The sequence below is a fragment of the Dermochelys coriacea genome, chromosome 5 (assembly GCF_009764565.3).
Source record: "Dermochelys coriacea isolate rDerCor1 chromosome 5, rDerCor1.pri.v4, whole genome shotgun sequence".
In the NCBI taxonomy this organism is placed as follows: Eukaryota; Metazoa; Chordata; order Testudines; family Dermochelyidae; genus Dermochelys; species Dermochelys coriacea.
The window spans coordinates 113056917-113071646 of NC_050072.1; the positions used below are offsets into that span (position 1 = coordinate 113056917).

The following is a 14730-nucleotide window of genomic DNA, read 5'->3' on the forward strand; positions in this document are numbered from 1 at the left end:
CACTGTTTCATTCGTGAATCTACTCTCTTTGTTCATTTGTTTCAATAACACCGCCTCTCTTTCCTTTTTTCTCTGACTCCATTTCAGCACAGGCATCCTTCGACTCGATGAGTATCTTGTTACATGGTGGAATAAAATCTCATGTTGTTGAATATTGATCTTTCAGGTTATGAAGTCAAGGCTCTGTCTGTGATTTTTTTTTCCATTAAGCTTACAGACAATTCAAGCTGACACATGGTACATTGTTCATTTTAAAAACATTTCATTGCAGGTTCTAAAACGTGTTTTTCTCCATGAGAAGGAAATAAGTTTCTTGCACTTCTCCCCCACCAATTGAACAATTTCATACAAATTTGCCCTCTAGTATTGGCAGCCTTCTTGTCAATTCACTTTCTACTGGCTGCCTTAATATTAACTAAAAATGGATCCTTTTGCAAATAGTCATTTTAAAGTTGGGGGTGGTGGTGTGCTGTCCATTTTCACTTTTTCCAGTTAACTTAGTGGAGGGGAAAGGTGTTGGTTTATTTGACCACCATAGAAGGAGATGGAATCCCTGAAAGACCTCTGCCATGGGGAATATCAATTGGATTGACAGTTTTGGCAGCTGAAATCCACATTCCATCCAAAAAGCAGATACAGCGTGGACAGCAACCATGCAAACTTCCTCATTCTGACTCCTGGAGGAACCAACTCTAGGACAGTATTTTGCTTCACAGTTCCTTTGCCCATTCAGTCTGTAGCCTTTCTGTTTATACTCTGAACAAGAATGCCAATAGGATGATAGGTTTTGTGGTGTGGACACTTTTTTCCACTAGGAAACTGGATTTAGACCATCCCTTAGTCTTAAAAACCTCTACTGTCTCATAGGCCTTGCACCCTTCTCTGTCATTCCTGTACCTTACATTCATCCTATACTAGCTGTCTTTCAGTCCTTTACTCTGATGGTGCAAGTGCAGCTCTTGCCATCTGTAATAACAGCCTTGCTGTAACTCTCCTTCACCAGTTCTCCTTCTTTGCTCCTATTTCTACTAATTTCTCTCCCCTGCTGCTCCTATTTTGCATTTTAATTTGTTATTGTATTATTTAATTATGTAAAATCTTTCAGAATATGTTTTTATGAAAGATGTTAGCAAGGCCAGATTGTATTTCACATATACCACTGAAGAGCCTTCTAACGGGAAAGACTTTCCGTCACTACTGTTTTGGGTGAGAGCCTAGATTTGAATCAGCAAATTGGATGTCTTTATTTAACTTAATCTGTCAACCTATTTCTATCATGCTTGTCACCATCATACCTTAGTGCCTCAATTGCTATATTGGGTCACAAAACTCTGTGTGATAACTATGCAGTTGCCATTTTCTCTCACTGTTGTAACTCGTTGATCTGTATTTCTGTTGCAAATTCCCTTGTGGTACATGTGGTGTGTGTAATTCTGGCATTGTCCATCAGGAAACCCACATTGTGTGTTAGACTGCGTCCATCTATTTGGCTTCTTACACCGGGAAAAGAGGTGTCTCCTAGGGCTCGTCAAAATTTTTCCATCTGTACTGTTTTTAATGGAAAATTGTGTCTTCAAATAAAATAATTTTTTCACAAAAAGTATCTGCTTTAAATCCCCAATGGTTTTGGGTTTTTAAGTTTGCCAATAAAATGAACATTTCTGGCCAAAAAATTGAAAAAAAAATTATTTAAAAATGCCACCACAATGTCTCAGGGGAATTGTGGTTCAGATACCTCATGCTTATTTTCCTCTACTGTCTATGTTCCCCAGCCAGACTACATGATGCATTATGGTAGGGACTCCCATGATGCACTATGGTGGCCTAGCAAGAGGGGGAAAATATGGTGCATCATGAGTGATGTAGTCCAGCCAAGGAGCTCCATCTATAGAAGAGAAATAGGAGCATAAGGCACCTGAACTTCTATTGCCAAAATGTACTGTGGCACCAGGTTCAAATTCAAATTTTTTTTGTTTTCATCCAAAAAAATTTTACCTGAAATATTTTAGTTTTCATCAAAAAGTCAAAACATCAGCTAATCAGGATAGTCAGTACTGGAGATACTGCTTCCAGGAGGCAGCAGTACCAGCTCTGTGTAACTTCTCTCCCTCTTTGGCTTTAGAGTTCTTCATCAGTTTTTCTCTATTTTGCTTTCGTATAGAAATATTTCTCCCATAGTTATTCATAATGAGCTGCAGTGTTCATTGATACTGATAAAACTGCAGAGTTAGTGCAGGCCACCTCCATCTGCTCCCAAAGTAATCTCAGTAAGTCTTTGATATGTCCGCATGCACTGGTTTAAAGAGGCTGAAATGCTGTACAATTATCACTTTTCATAGGTTCTCCTCAGTTATGAGATGGATGCTTTTTTGAAAAAGCATATCTCTTTACCTTGCTCACAAAGAACCCTAAAACCCACTAGGTTGTACAGAGCAGTTCTGATCCACTGCCAAGACTGATAATCAAACCACTAGACCTTTAGTCCCTGGGCCTTAGTTTGTCAAATTAGCACTGACATGCTATAAACATGAATGGTTACAATGTTGTTTATGGTTATTATTGTTAATAATAATAACTTTGTGCATGAATGCAGCCCTTTTTTATCTGAGGTTCAAAGTAGTTTTTCAAACATTAGCGAAACCTCACAACATTTTTCTGAGGTATGTGTGCATTTATTATTAGCCCCATGTTACAGATGGAGAAACCAAGGCATGGAAATATTAAGATTAAAAAATTCCAACTTGGATGCTTTAAGTTAGACCCCAAAATCTATATTTAGACACCTAAATATGTGGCTTGGCTCTTGGAGGTGCTGAGGATCCATAACTCTTATAGCTAAGGAATGGGAAATATGGGAATTCAGCACCTGTAAAGACAGGCCAATTCTTTAGGTGCTCAAATATGGATTTAGGTTCTTAACTTAAAGCATCCTAGTTTGAAACAAGTATGAGTAAGCAGCCAGGAATAAAACTCAAGAATCCTGTCTGATCTGATCTAACTATTAGAAGGTATGCTTTCCTCTGCAGGATTAATGCTGATAGGTTTACAATTGGAGCTTGGATTTCCTGTCAGCAATTAAAATCTAACATTGACTAAACTGATTCAGCCCATGGTGAATGTTATAACCGAGTGTCCAACAAGCATATATGCACACAAGAATTGGGTTACATTGCCACAAATACAAATCGAGCACTGGAACTGAAATCAAAAGGATGTGTGCTATCCCATCAGCGATTTCTCCGCCTCCAGTGTCTGGTGCAGGATGTGTAGGTGAGAGGCAGAGAGAAAAAGCCCAGTATTGATGTAATATGTGATTAATTCAGTCTGATGTTTGTGAATATACACTGTTGTCATGCAGCCCCTGAACAATAAGGAGTCTCTCTATGTGCAGGTACCAGATGTTAAGAGGTAAGAGGCTCACAGACAAACCTCATTCCAAACTGAAGAATGCTTATTTTAAAAATAATAAGTCCTCTTGTATCATTTTCATATGGTTTTAACCAAAAAAAATGATAACTTCATTTTTTTTAATAACTGGGCTGGGAGGTCTTTGCATAGAAGACTGTTTGCTTTTCTCGTGTGCTGTTCAATTTTCTTGGCATTACTTGAAGGGAAACTGTCAAGGTGACAATTGTATATCTTTCAAATTGTTCCATTTTTATAACATCTCGATTCTAAGAATGTTTTAAAATCTACTTGTTTTTTTGTTATTTCTGCTCTTCATTTATGGCCTGATCCAAAAGACTTCTTTCCATTGGCCTCAAACAGGCTTTGGAGCAGCTAATTCACATTTTTAAACTTCTGCCTATCTAATCTATCTATACCATGCTTATCTCCATGGTGTCTGAGCAGTCTAGAGTTTTTTGGAACAATTTTGACAGTGAAACTAGATTTGTCAGTTTCACTTTCTATGAATAGTTAGTTAATAGCTATCATCGCTTTCTAGTTCCCATATCTTTAAAACTATGATCTATGTCTCTGTCTAGGACCTTATACTGGCACCAATCACTATGGTGAATAGAGGATTATTAAAAACAAAATTAACTGTTTACTATTATTTGTATTGTTGTAGTGCATAGAGCAGGGGTGAGCAAACTTTTTGTCCTGAGGGCCACATCTGGGTGGAGAAATTGCATGCAGGGCCATGAATGTAGGGCTGGGGCAGGGGGTTGGGGTGCGGGAGGGAGTGCGGGGTGTGGGAGGGTGTGCGATGTTCAGGAAGGGGCTCAGGGCAAGGGGTTGGGGCAGAGGAGGGGTGTGGGGTATACAAGGGGGCTCAGGAAAGGGGGTTGGGGTACAGTAGGGGTGTGGGGTGTGGCAGGGGACTCAGGGCAGGGGGTTGGGGTGCAGGAGAGGTGCAAGGTGTGGCAGGGGGCTTAGAGCAGGGAGTTGGGCTGCAGGAGGGTTGTGGGGTGTACAAGAGGGCTTAGGGCAGGGGGTTTGGGTACAGACGGGATGCAGCAGGGGTCTCAGGGCAAGGAGTTGGGGTGCAGGGTGCAGGAGGGGTTTGGGGTGCGGGCTCAGGGCTGGCACTGCTTACCTGGAGCGGCTCCGGGGTGGCAGCAGCGCACACCGGGGCCAGGGCAGACTCCCTGCATGCCCTGGCCCCGTTTGGCTCCTGGAAGTGGCCGGCATCACATCCCTGTGGCCCCTGGGGGATGGGGCGGGGCAGAGGGCTCTGCGCACTGCTCTTGCCTGTGGGAACATCCCCCAAAGCTCCCATTGGCCGTGGTTTCCCATTCCAGGCCAGTGGGAGCTGCGCGGGGTGGTGCCTGCAGGTGAAGGCAGTGCACAGAGCCCTCCTCCCCCAGGGGCCGCAGGGTCATGGTGCCGGCCACTTCTGGGAGGGGCACGGGGCACCACGGGAGTGGCAATTCTGTGGGCCGGATCCAAAGCCCTGATGGACTGGATCCACCCGCGAGCCATAGTTTGCCCACTACTGGCCTAGAGGCTCCAATCAAGATCAGAGTCCCATTGTACTAGGTACTGTACAAACAAGTAGTCAGAGACAGTCCTTGCCTCAAAGAGCATAGTCTAAGATAGACAATGGGTGAAAGAACAGAAGTATCATTATACCCATTTTACAGATGCGGAATTGAGGCACAGAACTATTGACCTTGAACCAGCAAAACACTTAAGCACTTGTGTACTCCCATGGAAGTCAATAGGACTTGTCACATGCTTAAAGTCCAGTACATGCTGAAGTGTTTTGCTGAATCAGCGTTGGAGTTTGTGGCAGAGCCAGGAATTGACCCCAGATGTCCTGAGACTCTATCCAGTACTGCAAGGCCATAATTTCTGTTACTTTTCTTTCAATCTAAAAATAAAAAACAACACCCTTTTATTGAAATTATTTTAAAGGGCCATTTAAAACTTTCCATTCATATTAGGTTCTGTAAAACTTAAAAGTTGGATGTAAACCTTTGGGTCCTCTCCCATTCCAAGCTGTAGGCCCTTACACAACTAAAAAATGCCTTGTAACATGATGAAGACATTTGATTTAGGGACTTCAGGCAAAAGTCCCATTGACTGTGCTGGGAGCTTTTCCTGTGTAGCAGCTACAGAACCAGACTCTTAATTTAGAGCAGCTCTAAGTTACTGTCTACCTGTGCTTCTGCTTTAGAAACTACTTATCCAGTTTCATATTATGAATAATAATAATATAGTATAATTAATGCCCAAATTATGAATGGAGGTTTGCATAGTAAAGGCATTTTCTGGTGCATTAGGTCTTTTGCTGCTATATTTGCATTGTCTGTATCTCTATCCTGTTCTTTCTCTTCTGCAAATTGCTGGTCCTCAGTTTACTCAGTAGGACTACTCACATGCCTGAAGTTAAGCACAGACTTAAGTACTTGGCTCGATCAGGCCTAAATTTGGACAATGAATCCATTCAGGAAAATCACAGTCGGTTCATGGACAATTTAAAAAATAGAAAAAAAGGTGAAATTAGTCAAATACATTATTCATTACAGATTATTTGTCCAGCTCCTTGTAGGAGCTGATCTCTAGATTTCCTAAATGGACGTTTTTTCTGTGCACATAATTTGTCTGGAAATTGTAATTATTCAGACTTTATAACATCCATCACACCATACATCACTACTCCCCTTTTATTCTTTAACGCTTATTAGAGATACATGACACTTATTGCTTTTGATTTTCAGGGCTTTGCATGAACATTTTGTCCAGTTCCAATGTATCTCTGAAGCTGCATACTCGTGAACACATAACCTCAAAATAAAACGTATTGGAAGCTGCAGCTTTTGACCATTTCATTGCAGAAGCAGCCCAGGTTCCATACAAGGGCTGGTGACTGTCTTTATGTGTACTGTACAGCTTCAAGTGCATTGTCAGTGTTGAGCAAATATGAAATAATAATAAAGATCTGCAGGAAACTGGCCTAGCTTCACTTGAAAGGATCATAAACTTTAAGAAAACTGATCTGTTTTGAGTTTGTAATGATACAAAATCAGGTGTGTTTCAGTTTTGTCATAGACTTTTCACACAAACTAGCAACAGCAATAATCAGGATGTATTGTTTTGATTGTCATCTGCATACTCTGTAGTTCCATAGGAACCTCTGAAAATAAACCTCCTTTCATTTATGCTCACTTGCAGAGTGTAATTATGGGAAAAAAATCCCAAACACATCAAGCACTGTGAATAGTCTTTTTCCCCCCATTTTCCCTTCCTCTTTTCAGCAATTTCTGAATGCTTTTGTTTTTCTGTAGCGGTATTAACAGTTTTTCTTCAGCCAGTTCAAAAGTTCAGTGTGGCGTCTGTATGCAAGTCCATGCAAAGGTCAAAAGCTTTTTGCTTCTGGTCCTTTTGAGATATGGTCGCTGAAATCTTTTAAGCGTCTCATTTGTGTTTTAAAATATAAAACTGCTTTCCAGGAGTTAACTGGGGTGGGGAAAGGTTTTGGGGAGGTTACTTGTTTCAGGCATTGCCCTTACAGGTAAACTAATAGACCTAAAGCAAGCACAGCCGAATGGCTTGATGCACACACATGCCAAAGTTTTCTGTGGGAAAAGCTGGAATGGCATTGCAGTTCTGCTGCTACTTACTGATATTGCTTTGGGCACTGGCAAATGTGGGGGGGCGGGGAGAGACAAAGAGTGTGTTTCAAACAAAGATCGTGCAATCTTTCTCTTTGGCTTTCAGGAAACAATAGAGAGACTACAAAGCCAAAACTGTCAGCTGGTCTGTCAACCAGCAAGAATAAATATTCCTTATAGCTTTTTATATATTATTTTATTCTAACTGCCACAATCAGTTCACTAAGAAGCCAGTTCCAGTTAAACAAACCTCTCTCTGTTCAGTTCCTGATCCTTCAAACACTTTATTCATGTGTATAAGTGACTGTAAGATCAGACCTTAACTGACTATAATAATTCAGTACTGTTACCAGCAACAGGATTTGAGTTATGCCCACAGCCATGGGGTGAAGAGATGTTGTGCTATGTAATCTAACCCTAATACAGCAACTTTCACCATAGTGTCATGAGAGCAGCCATTCTTCAGATGACTCTCTAAACTCATCAGGTGCCTATCACTGGTGGTTCAAGTGGAAGTTAAGATCCCATGACATCTCAGAAAGAACAGGAGTTAACCCTTTGTCCTAACTAGTATTCTCTATTTTTGTAAAGCAGGTTCTAATGCCAAGGCAATAATTGTTGCCTATGTAGCCATTCTGAAGTACCAGTCTTTAACTCATTCTTACAAAGGACTGTGAAATATCTGCAGTGTGACAGACACACATATAATTACACAGCAAATAACCAGATTAAAAGAACATTATCAAGATTTCAACGTCAAGGATTCAAAAGTTAGGAAATGCCAGAATTAAGATTGCTTGCACAACCCTTGTGCATATGAATTATGATACAGTCTTTAATTGCCTGATCAGATGATATATTTTCCACATGCCCCTTGCCTCGCTGAAACACAGAATAGATGATGCTCATTTAATCAGCAGCTATTCAATATTGTCTTTCTCCCCATTGTTCAGTGTATGGCTCCAAATCTTATTTACTGCACACTATTCAAACCCTGTTCTGAAGACAGAATTATTAATTTCCTCATGGCCTTCACTATTGTGTTCATCACTATAGTATCTGAGTGCTTCACAAACAAATTTATTTTCACAACACCCCTGTGAGAAGAGGGGAGTTGTTACCCCCATTTTACAGATGAGGAACTGAGACACAGATATCAAGGACCCCTAATTTTGGGTGCCCAATATGAGACTCCTAGAACCTGATTTTTCGGAGTATGTAGCATTATTTTGCATTTTATATGTTCAAAGCACAACACTGATTGACTTCATTTGCAGCTGTGAGTGCTCAGCATTTCTGCAAATCAGACTCCAGGATCTGAGGTCAAGCTCAGAAAATGAGGAACACATTATTAGTGACCACCTATGAGAAGTTTGATTTAAGTGTATTCGCTGGCATCACATAAGAACTCTGCGGCAGAGACAGGGATAGAATCCGATTCCCTAGGGCATCATTCAGCTGCCTTAACCACAAGACCATCCTTTCTCTTCCTGAAATCCCCTGCCTCATTCACTACACACCTTCCAATTTCTGCAACAAATGAAAGAGGGCTCCTACAAACAACAGTCTTCTTCACCACACAAATCTGATTTATCCCCAGAGCAGGTCCATCCGGTGCACTGAATGAGGCAGGGGTCCTGTGGAAAAATAATATTTTTAAACTCTAGAAAATTACACACACACACACACACATTAAAAGAACTTTATCAAAAGTTTGGGACAGTTTTATAAGCAACTGAAAAAATAGGATCTTATAATGGGAAAGGTTAGACAATTCTAGTAATAATAATAGTGTTGCTACCAACGTATCCATACTAAACATTCTATGATAATTTTCTGTGATGTTATCACTGATCTTTGTCCTTTTTCATTAGTAGGTTGTAAATACTACTGATTATCCACATAACTCCTGCTTTTTCTGGTTATTCAGACCTCCCCGTTAAGGACCAAGTTTTGTTCTCACTTATACCCCTGAAACGCTATTAAAGTCAGTGAAGTTGCACAAGTGTAAGCAAAGGAAGAATTTGACTCCATATTTCCTGATCTCCTCTAAGACTCTCCCATTTGGAGTCAATGGAGAAAATTGAACAAGCCAGTGTTACAGATAGGGCAATAGGTGAAACTTTCAACAGAAAAATTTAAATGCTGCAAAGGCAAATCTTTTCTTCCTATCGAAAAATGGCATTATTCTTTGTATAAAGAAACAGACCTCCTCTTTTGCAGAAGCCAAGAGTTAGAAAGTGTTACTGTGGCACTCTAGCCACTTGGATGTGAACTGTCAACAGAAACATTTATACCAAAACAAACAGCAAGTTGCTTGAAGCAACAGCTACTAACCACTATTGAAGACAAGAAATTTTGGCAGCTGATATAAAAATGAGCCCTGTATCAAAATAGATCCATGAGGACGAAAATGCCTTCTTTTTAGCACCCAACTCAAATATCTCAATCTAAGATGTTCAGTGAACAGAGGGTAGCTGATAGCCACATTAATTTTGATTGACAACTTTATAGGGAAATCTGATTTAATACTCTCATTTGTAAGGGGAGCACACTGGATTAGCAGAACTGGCTGCCAGTTGTCACTGTTGTTCAAAAGAAATAGAGCTGCTGGTGCATTGATCAGACTTACTGGCCTTTAATGTGTTATGGTCAGGAAAGTGACTATGTAAAAATGGCAACTTCTTATTCAGTATGTGCTCCATGTTATATAGAGTTGTTATATTGACAAAAACAAGTTTTTATTATTGCCACTAGCTCTGCAGAGCCAAATCAGCTAGAGAAGGGTGAGCTGGATTTTACCAACAAATGGGCATCTAAGTTCCAACTACAGAATCTTTATTGTTTCTGATGGTGTATAAAGCATATCCTCTGCTGGTGTCAAATGACAGAGCCCTGTTGACAGATCTGGCCTAGTAAGAGCACACTGTGGCTTTTGGGTCCCACTCTCAGCAGCTCAGCCCTGTCATTTGGGGGAGGGAATCCTTTTACTTGTAACCTGAACAATTTGATATAGACATAATTGTAAGAAAGAAAGAACAAATATAGAACCTAGCCTTCTCATAGAACCAGAAGAGTTGGAGATGGAATATATCTGCTACTTTATCTAGTCCATCTCCTAGCCATTGCAGGGTGGTTCAGTATAGTGCATTTATTAGTGCAATGTTCTATCTAACTTTAATCTGCTCGACATTTGGACTCCCACCATTTCCATGTGGCTGCTGATCTCAGTTTAATTCAGTTCTGTATTTCATGGGCGGAATAACTATTGTGATTTGTGAGGTTAAATGGCTCTCTAAATGATTGCCTCCTGCTCTTTCTACAGCTTTTAATCAGTCTTCCTTCAGTTTCTACCTGTGTCCTGTTCAGAGTCTCCAACTTCCGCGTCTCTCCTGATGATCATTTCCTTTGGTTTCTATCTTGTTTTGCTTCCTCTGTGACAGATTATTCCAGCTTAGTATTGCCTTACTCCCATGCCATCTGATTTCAGTGGGACTACACAGGAAGGAAAGTATGACTCAATATTAGGAAAGTTGGCAGAATCCAGCCCTCATGTCTTCCATACGTAAACAGGAGCATTCAAGGCTAGCCCTAGTGTTTTGGGGAAGGTTGATGAGATGACATTTTTGGGCTCCCATCATGAACATAAGATTCCTTTTTAATAATGTGTGTGTAAGTCAGAGCCTTAAGTCAGTCACTGGCTTCCTCTGGTGTAGAAGGAGTGGGGCCCAGCTATTTTTGCTGGGATCTGTGCACAGTTGACCATGTTAGTAAATGTGTTCAACGATCAGTTCCCTAAATTAATCTGTGGGGATGGGGCGGGACCCAGCAGCAAGAAAGTTTTTGTTTATTGTGATGAATGTAAGGGTATTTTTAAGGGCTAAATTCAGTTCAGGTTTATACTGGCATCTACAGTCCCTCTATTGATACAGAGGCAACATTTGCAGCTGTGGGCATCCAGCCAGTGACTCGGAACACTAGTGGTGCCATCCTGCTGCCATTCATGAAGGCTATGGCATTTCCCACCCACAACAGCAAGTCAATTAGGAATCCTACAACCTAATCTCCTGACAGAGATTCCTCCCCAATGCGCCAGCAGCATTTACACTGATGAAATTGTTGCTATATTATTCCTCCCTGCCCTTCCACAAAAGAGCCAATCTGTTTTAGCATGTTCTATCTTGAGGCTCTTTAGCCTCAAGTGCTCCAGCCAGCAATAACCCTTTTTTGTGAGGCAGAAATGTTTCCAGGGGAAAGCAGGCTGCTGAGAGCGTTTGACTTGAATTTACAATACAAAACAACAATAACCAATCAGTGATTCTGTTTAGCTTCTTAATTCAGACATGAGGATGCTGTAGGGGAGGAAGGGCAAAAGAACCCAAACTAATCTGAAAGTGAAGCTTCAGCGGTTTCCATTCAGTCATAGCTTCTCCAGTCCAGCTATCATTGGGATAGGTGGATGATGCTGTTTTCATTGTACGCTCAAGGCTTCCTCTTTCTGGGCCCTTCTCAGGTGGGAGATTGGGAAATGGAGCTCCTGCAGTCTCACCTGTGGAGTTGGTCTGCAGACTCGAGATGTCTTCTGCTCTCACCTCCTCTCAAGAGAGACGAATGAAACGGTGATTTCAGCAGATGAGCTGTGTCATAAACCCAAGCCCACCTTAGTGCAAGCCTGCAATCGCTTTGACTGCCCACCATCCTGGTACCCTACACAATGGCAACAGGTAAGAGGGTGCCCCTAATCCATTGTATCCCATTTGATGCTCATGAAACAGACTGATCTAGTTTAGTCAGTGTTACATAGTTGTTCAGAGTAGGCAAGAAGATTCATTTATCACACAAGGCAGGCTGGTAAGTTCATTTAAAAAATGAAACATAGATGTCTGTCTTGAAGATCCCAGGACAGTGGTATCTTGTTATCTCATCTTAAATAAGGTCAATGTAAAAACAAAGAGACAGAGAATTTTTTTCACTCAAGTGATTTTTATTAATTTTTAATTACAATTTTAACAAATAGCTATTGACTATTACTACGGCTGAATCAGCTTCAAATCCGAAAGGGTCATAAATCAGAGGCACAAGGAATGAGAAAAAAGTGCCACCGCCACATAATTCTTAGCTGCCATCATATGGCTTTCGGGGTAGCCACACAAAGCTCCACGGGAGTCAAGCTATACAGTGATTGTATTGATACCAGGTGTGGGAGGAGAGAATGACTAGAACAAGTTTGTGGGCACTCCTTGAAAATGAAAGAAATATTTTAGTTGTGGAGAGATTTTCCCCCCTAATTATTAAGGGTGAGATTTTTCAAAGTCATAAATGGCAGTTTAGTCTTAGTGACTTTCCGTGCTAGTTGGGTGCCGAGTTGCCTTCTGTCTAAAAATCTGCTTCTAAATTGTGTGGTATTTTGGATCAGTGTTTTTGGAAGGCAATTGGAAGATCTGTTTTAGATCACTACTGAAATGAGTTTGTTGCCATCTAGATGCAAAAGAAAACTCTGAGCTTCTTGACATAACTGAGAGTACTTGAGTTAGGTGTAATCCTGCACAACAAGAGGTCTTGCGGGTCAGGATTGACTGTGAAATTCACTCCCCAACAGAGTGGCCAGAAAAAAGGCCAATGCACCACTTACCTCCCATTTAAACCTTCAAAATATGGTTTGGGTAGGATTTAAGTGGTACATCAGCCTTTTGCTGGCCCTCTGTATGTGGGTTAATTTTGCCCAATAGGAAATGAGTGGGAGTTCTACCCAGTACTTTCCCATGCTATGCCTGGCTCCAGCTGTAATGTATGCCACTTATTTAAAAGCCAGTTGCGTAAGATGATATGTTAATATATTCACCTAGTGGTGCCATTAAACACGTATGGCAGTAATACATGAGGGAGCTCCGGGCTTATGCAGCCATCTTTGCAACAAGTCTCTGATTCAGTGTGCTGTTTTGCTAAAACCACACAGCATGAGTCCTTCCTTTCTCTTGAAAAAGATTCAACATTATCTACACATTTAAAATATGAAGGTGTGTATGTATATATATTATGCACACATATTTTTAAATGTATCTATCCAATACCCTGGACATACACACTGTAACTATAAACTACATGCAAAAAACGACATTAAAAGGATGTTAGGTTGGCAAAGTCAAGTGCCCCAAAAGTTAGGATATGCCAGATTTAAGGTTGCCTGTGCCTACACAAAAGCATACAACAAGTTATTGCAGAGTACAAACTGCTCTAATGTAGCTGAGAACTATCAGAATATCAATATGCTGCAGTCCTATCTACATTAGGACATTGAGGAGGCTGGGTTTTGGAAGCAGGCTTTAAAGCTGAGGCCCTATCTACACCCTAGGGCCTTTTTGTAAGAGTAAGAGTTTTCTCTGGTGTCCCTAGCTGTGAGTTCTCTTACTCTTCAATGTTATGGAGTTTACAGTGCACTGGTTGGCTTCTGGAACAGAGCATACAATAGTAGAAAGGACACTCAGAGTTGGATGGTGATGGCTCCAGGTGTCAGCAGCTACTTCTCCTTTGGGGAAGCCACAACTGGCCAGTGCATCCCTCCTGGTACGGGGTACAGAATCTGGCCTGACAGATGGGGTATGTACTGTTTCAGCTTATCACCCAGGGAACCTCCACTGGCAGGACTCATGTGAAGGTCTGGCCACAGTTTAAAGCTGCAGAACTTTCCATGAAGAGTTCAAACACTGCCTGACCTGACTCAGGGCAAATCCTTCTCCCAGGTTGCAGGGGAGGGTTCATTTCCAGCAGAGGTGAATCAAGCCCCTATAGGAACACACACCTTTCCCACAGCAAGGTATGCTGCAATTTCCCTATAAGCATTTTATCTAAAGTAGAATTTACATAGGATGAAATCTACTACTGTGCAGGGCCCATGCAAAGCTGATGAATCACTTAGCACTTGTCTACTTTAACACTTAGTTTGTGGCAAGCTGGGTTGTGAATCTATCCTGCAATAGCCTGCCATCAACTAGCTGTCCATATGGACCTTGCTTATGCACATTAGCAGTTTGAAATCCTCTTTGGAACAGAACTGGATCAAAGCGCATTAACAAACTGTTAACATGCGTCAGCAGGGTCCACCACAGCTACGGCATGGCAGGCTAGTGCAGGGTAGATTCAGACCCCAGCTTGCCACAGGCTAATTGTTAGTGTAGACAAGCCCTAAGGTCCCACATCAGCCCTTAAGGTGCCACACAGGCCCTTGTGCTTGCCTCCTGACTAGTTGTGAATTTTGCCCATGTAATGTCTATGGTTCCGCTTTTCATAGTGGTCCCTCCTGGTAATTTTTAAACAACAAAAGTTTTAACCTACAAAGATTCAGGAATGATATTTTCTTCTCTGAGGCTCTTTGTTTGTTAAAGGAAGATGGTCTGAATTAGATGCGTTTAAAAGCCCCAATGACCCTGGCAAATAAAGTCCCAATAATCATCAAAGCCTGTAAGATTCCGAATGATTAAAAATACATCCTTATAAATTCAAGACTATATTTATTTTAAAAATGCTGTGTCCCTAGGATCAAGCCATTAGGATGTTTATCTTGTTTTCAGTAGTGTGTTTCTGAAGGAAAGTGGATATCAGTATTTATTTTTTACAAGCCCTAGTAAATATCTGCTCTGCAGGGATCAAGTGGGAGATGTCACATTAATAA

At 41.2% G+C, this 14730-nt stretch overlaps 1 protein-coding gene across 5 annotated transcripts in view; it reads left to right on the forward strand.

Annotated features, from left to right (window-relative positions):
* The window catches only part of ADAMTSL1 (ADAMTS like 1), a 683211-nt gene that overhangs the window by 585702 nt on the left and 82779 nt on the right, over nucleotides 1-14730 (forward strand). For all 5 annotated transcript variants that reach the window (XM_043515182.1, XM_038403598.2, XM_043515184.1 and 2 more), the window contains one exon: nucleotides 11575-11785. In XM_043515182.1, coding sequence (XP_043371117.1) covers nucleotides 11575-11785 — 211 coding nt within the window. The remainder of the gene's footprint in view (nucleotides 1-11574; nucleotides 11786-14730) is intronic.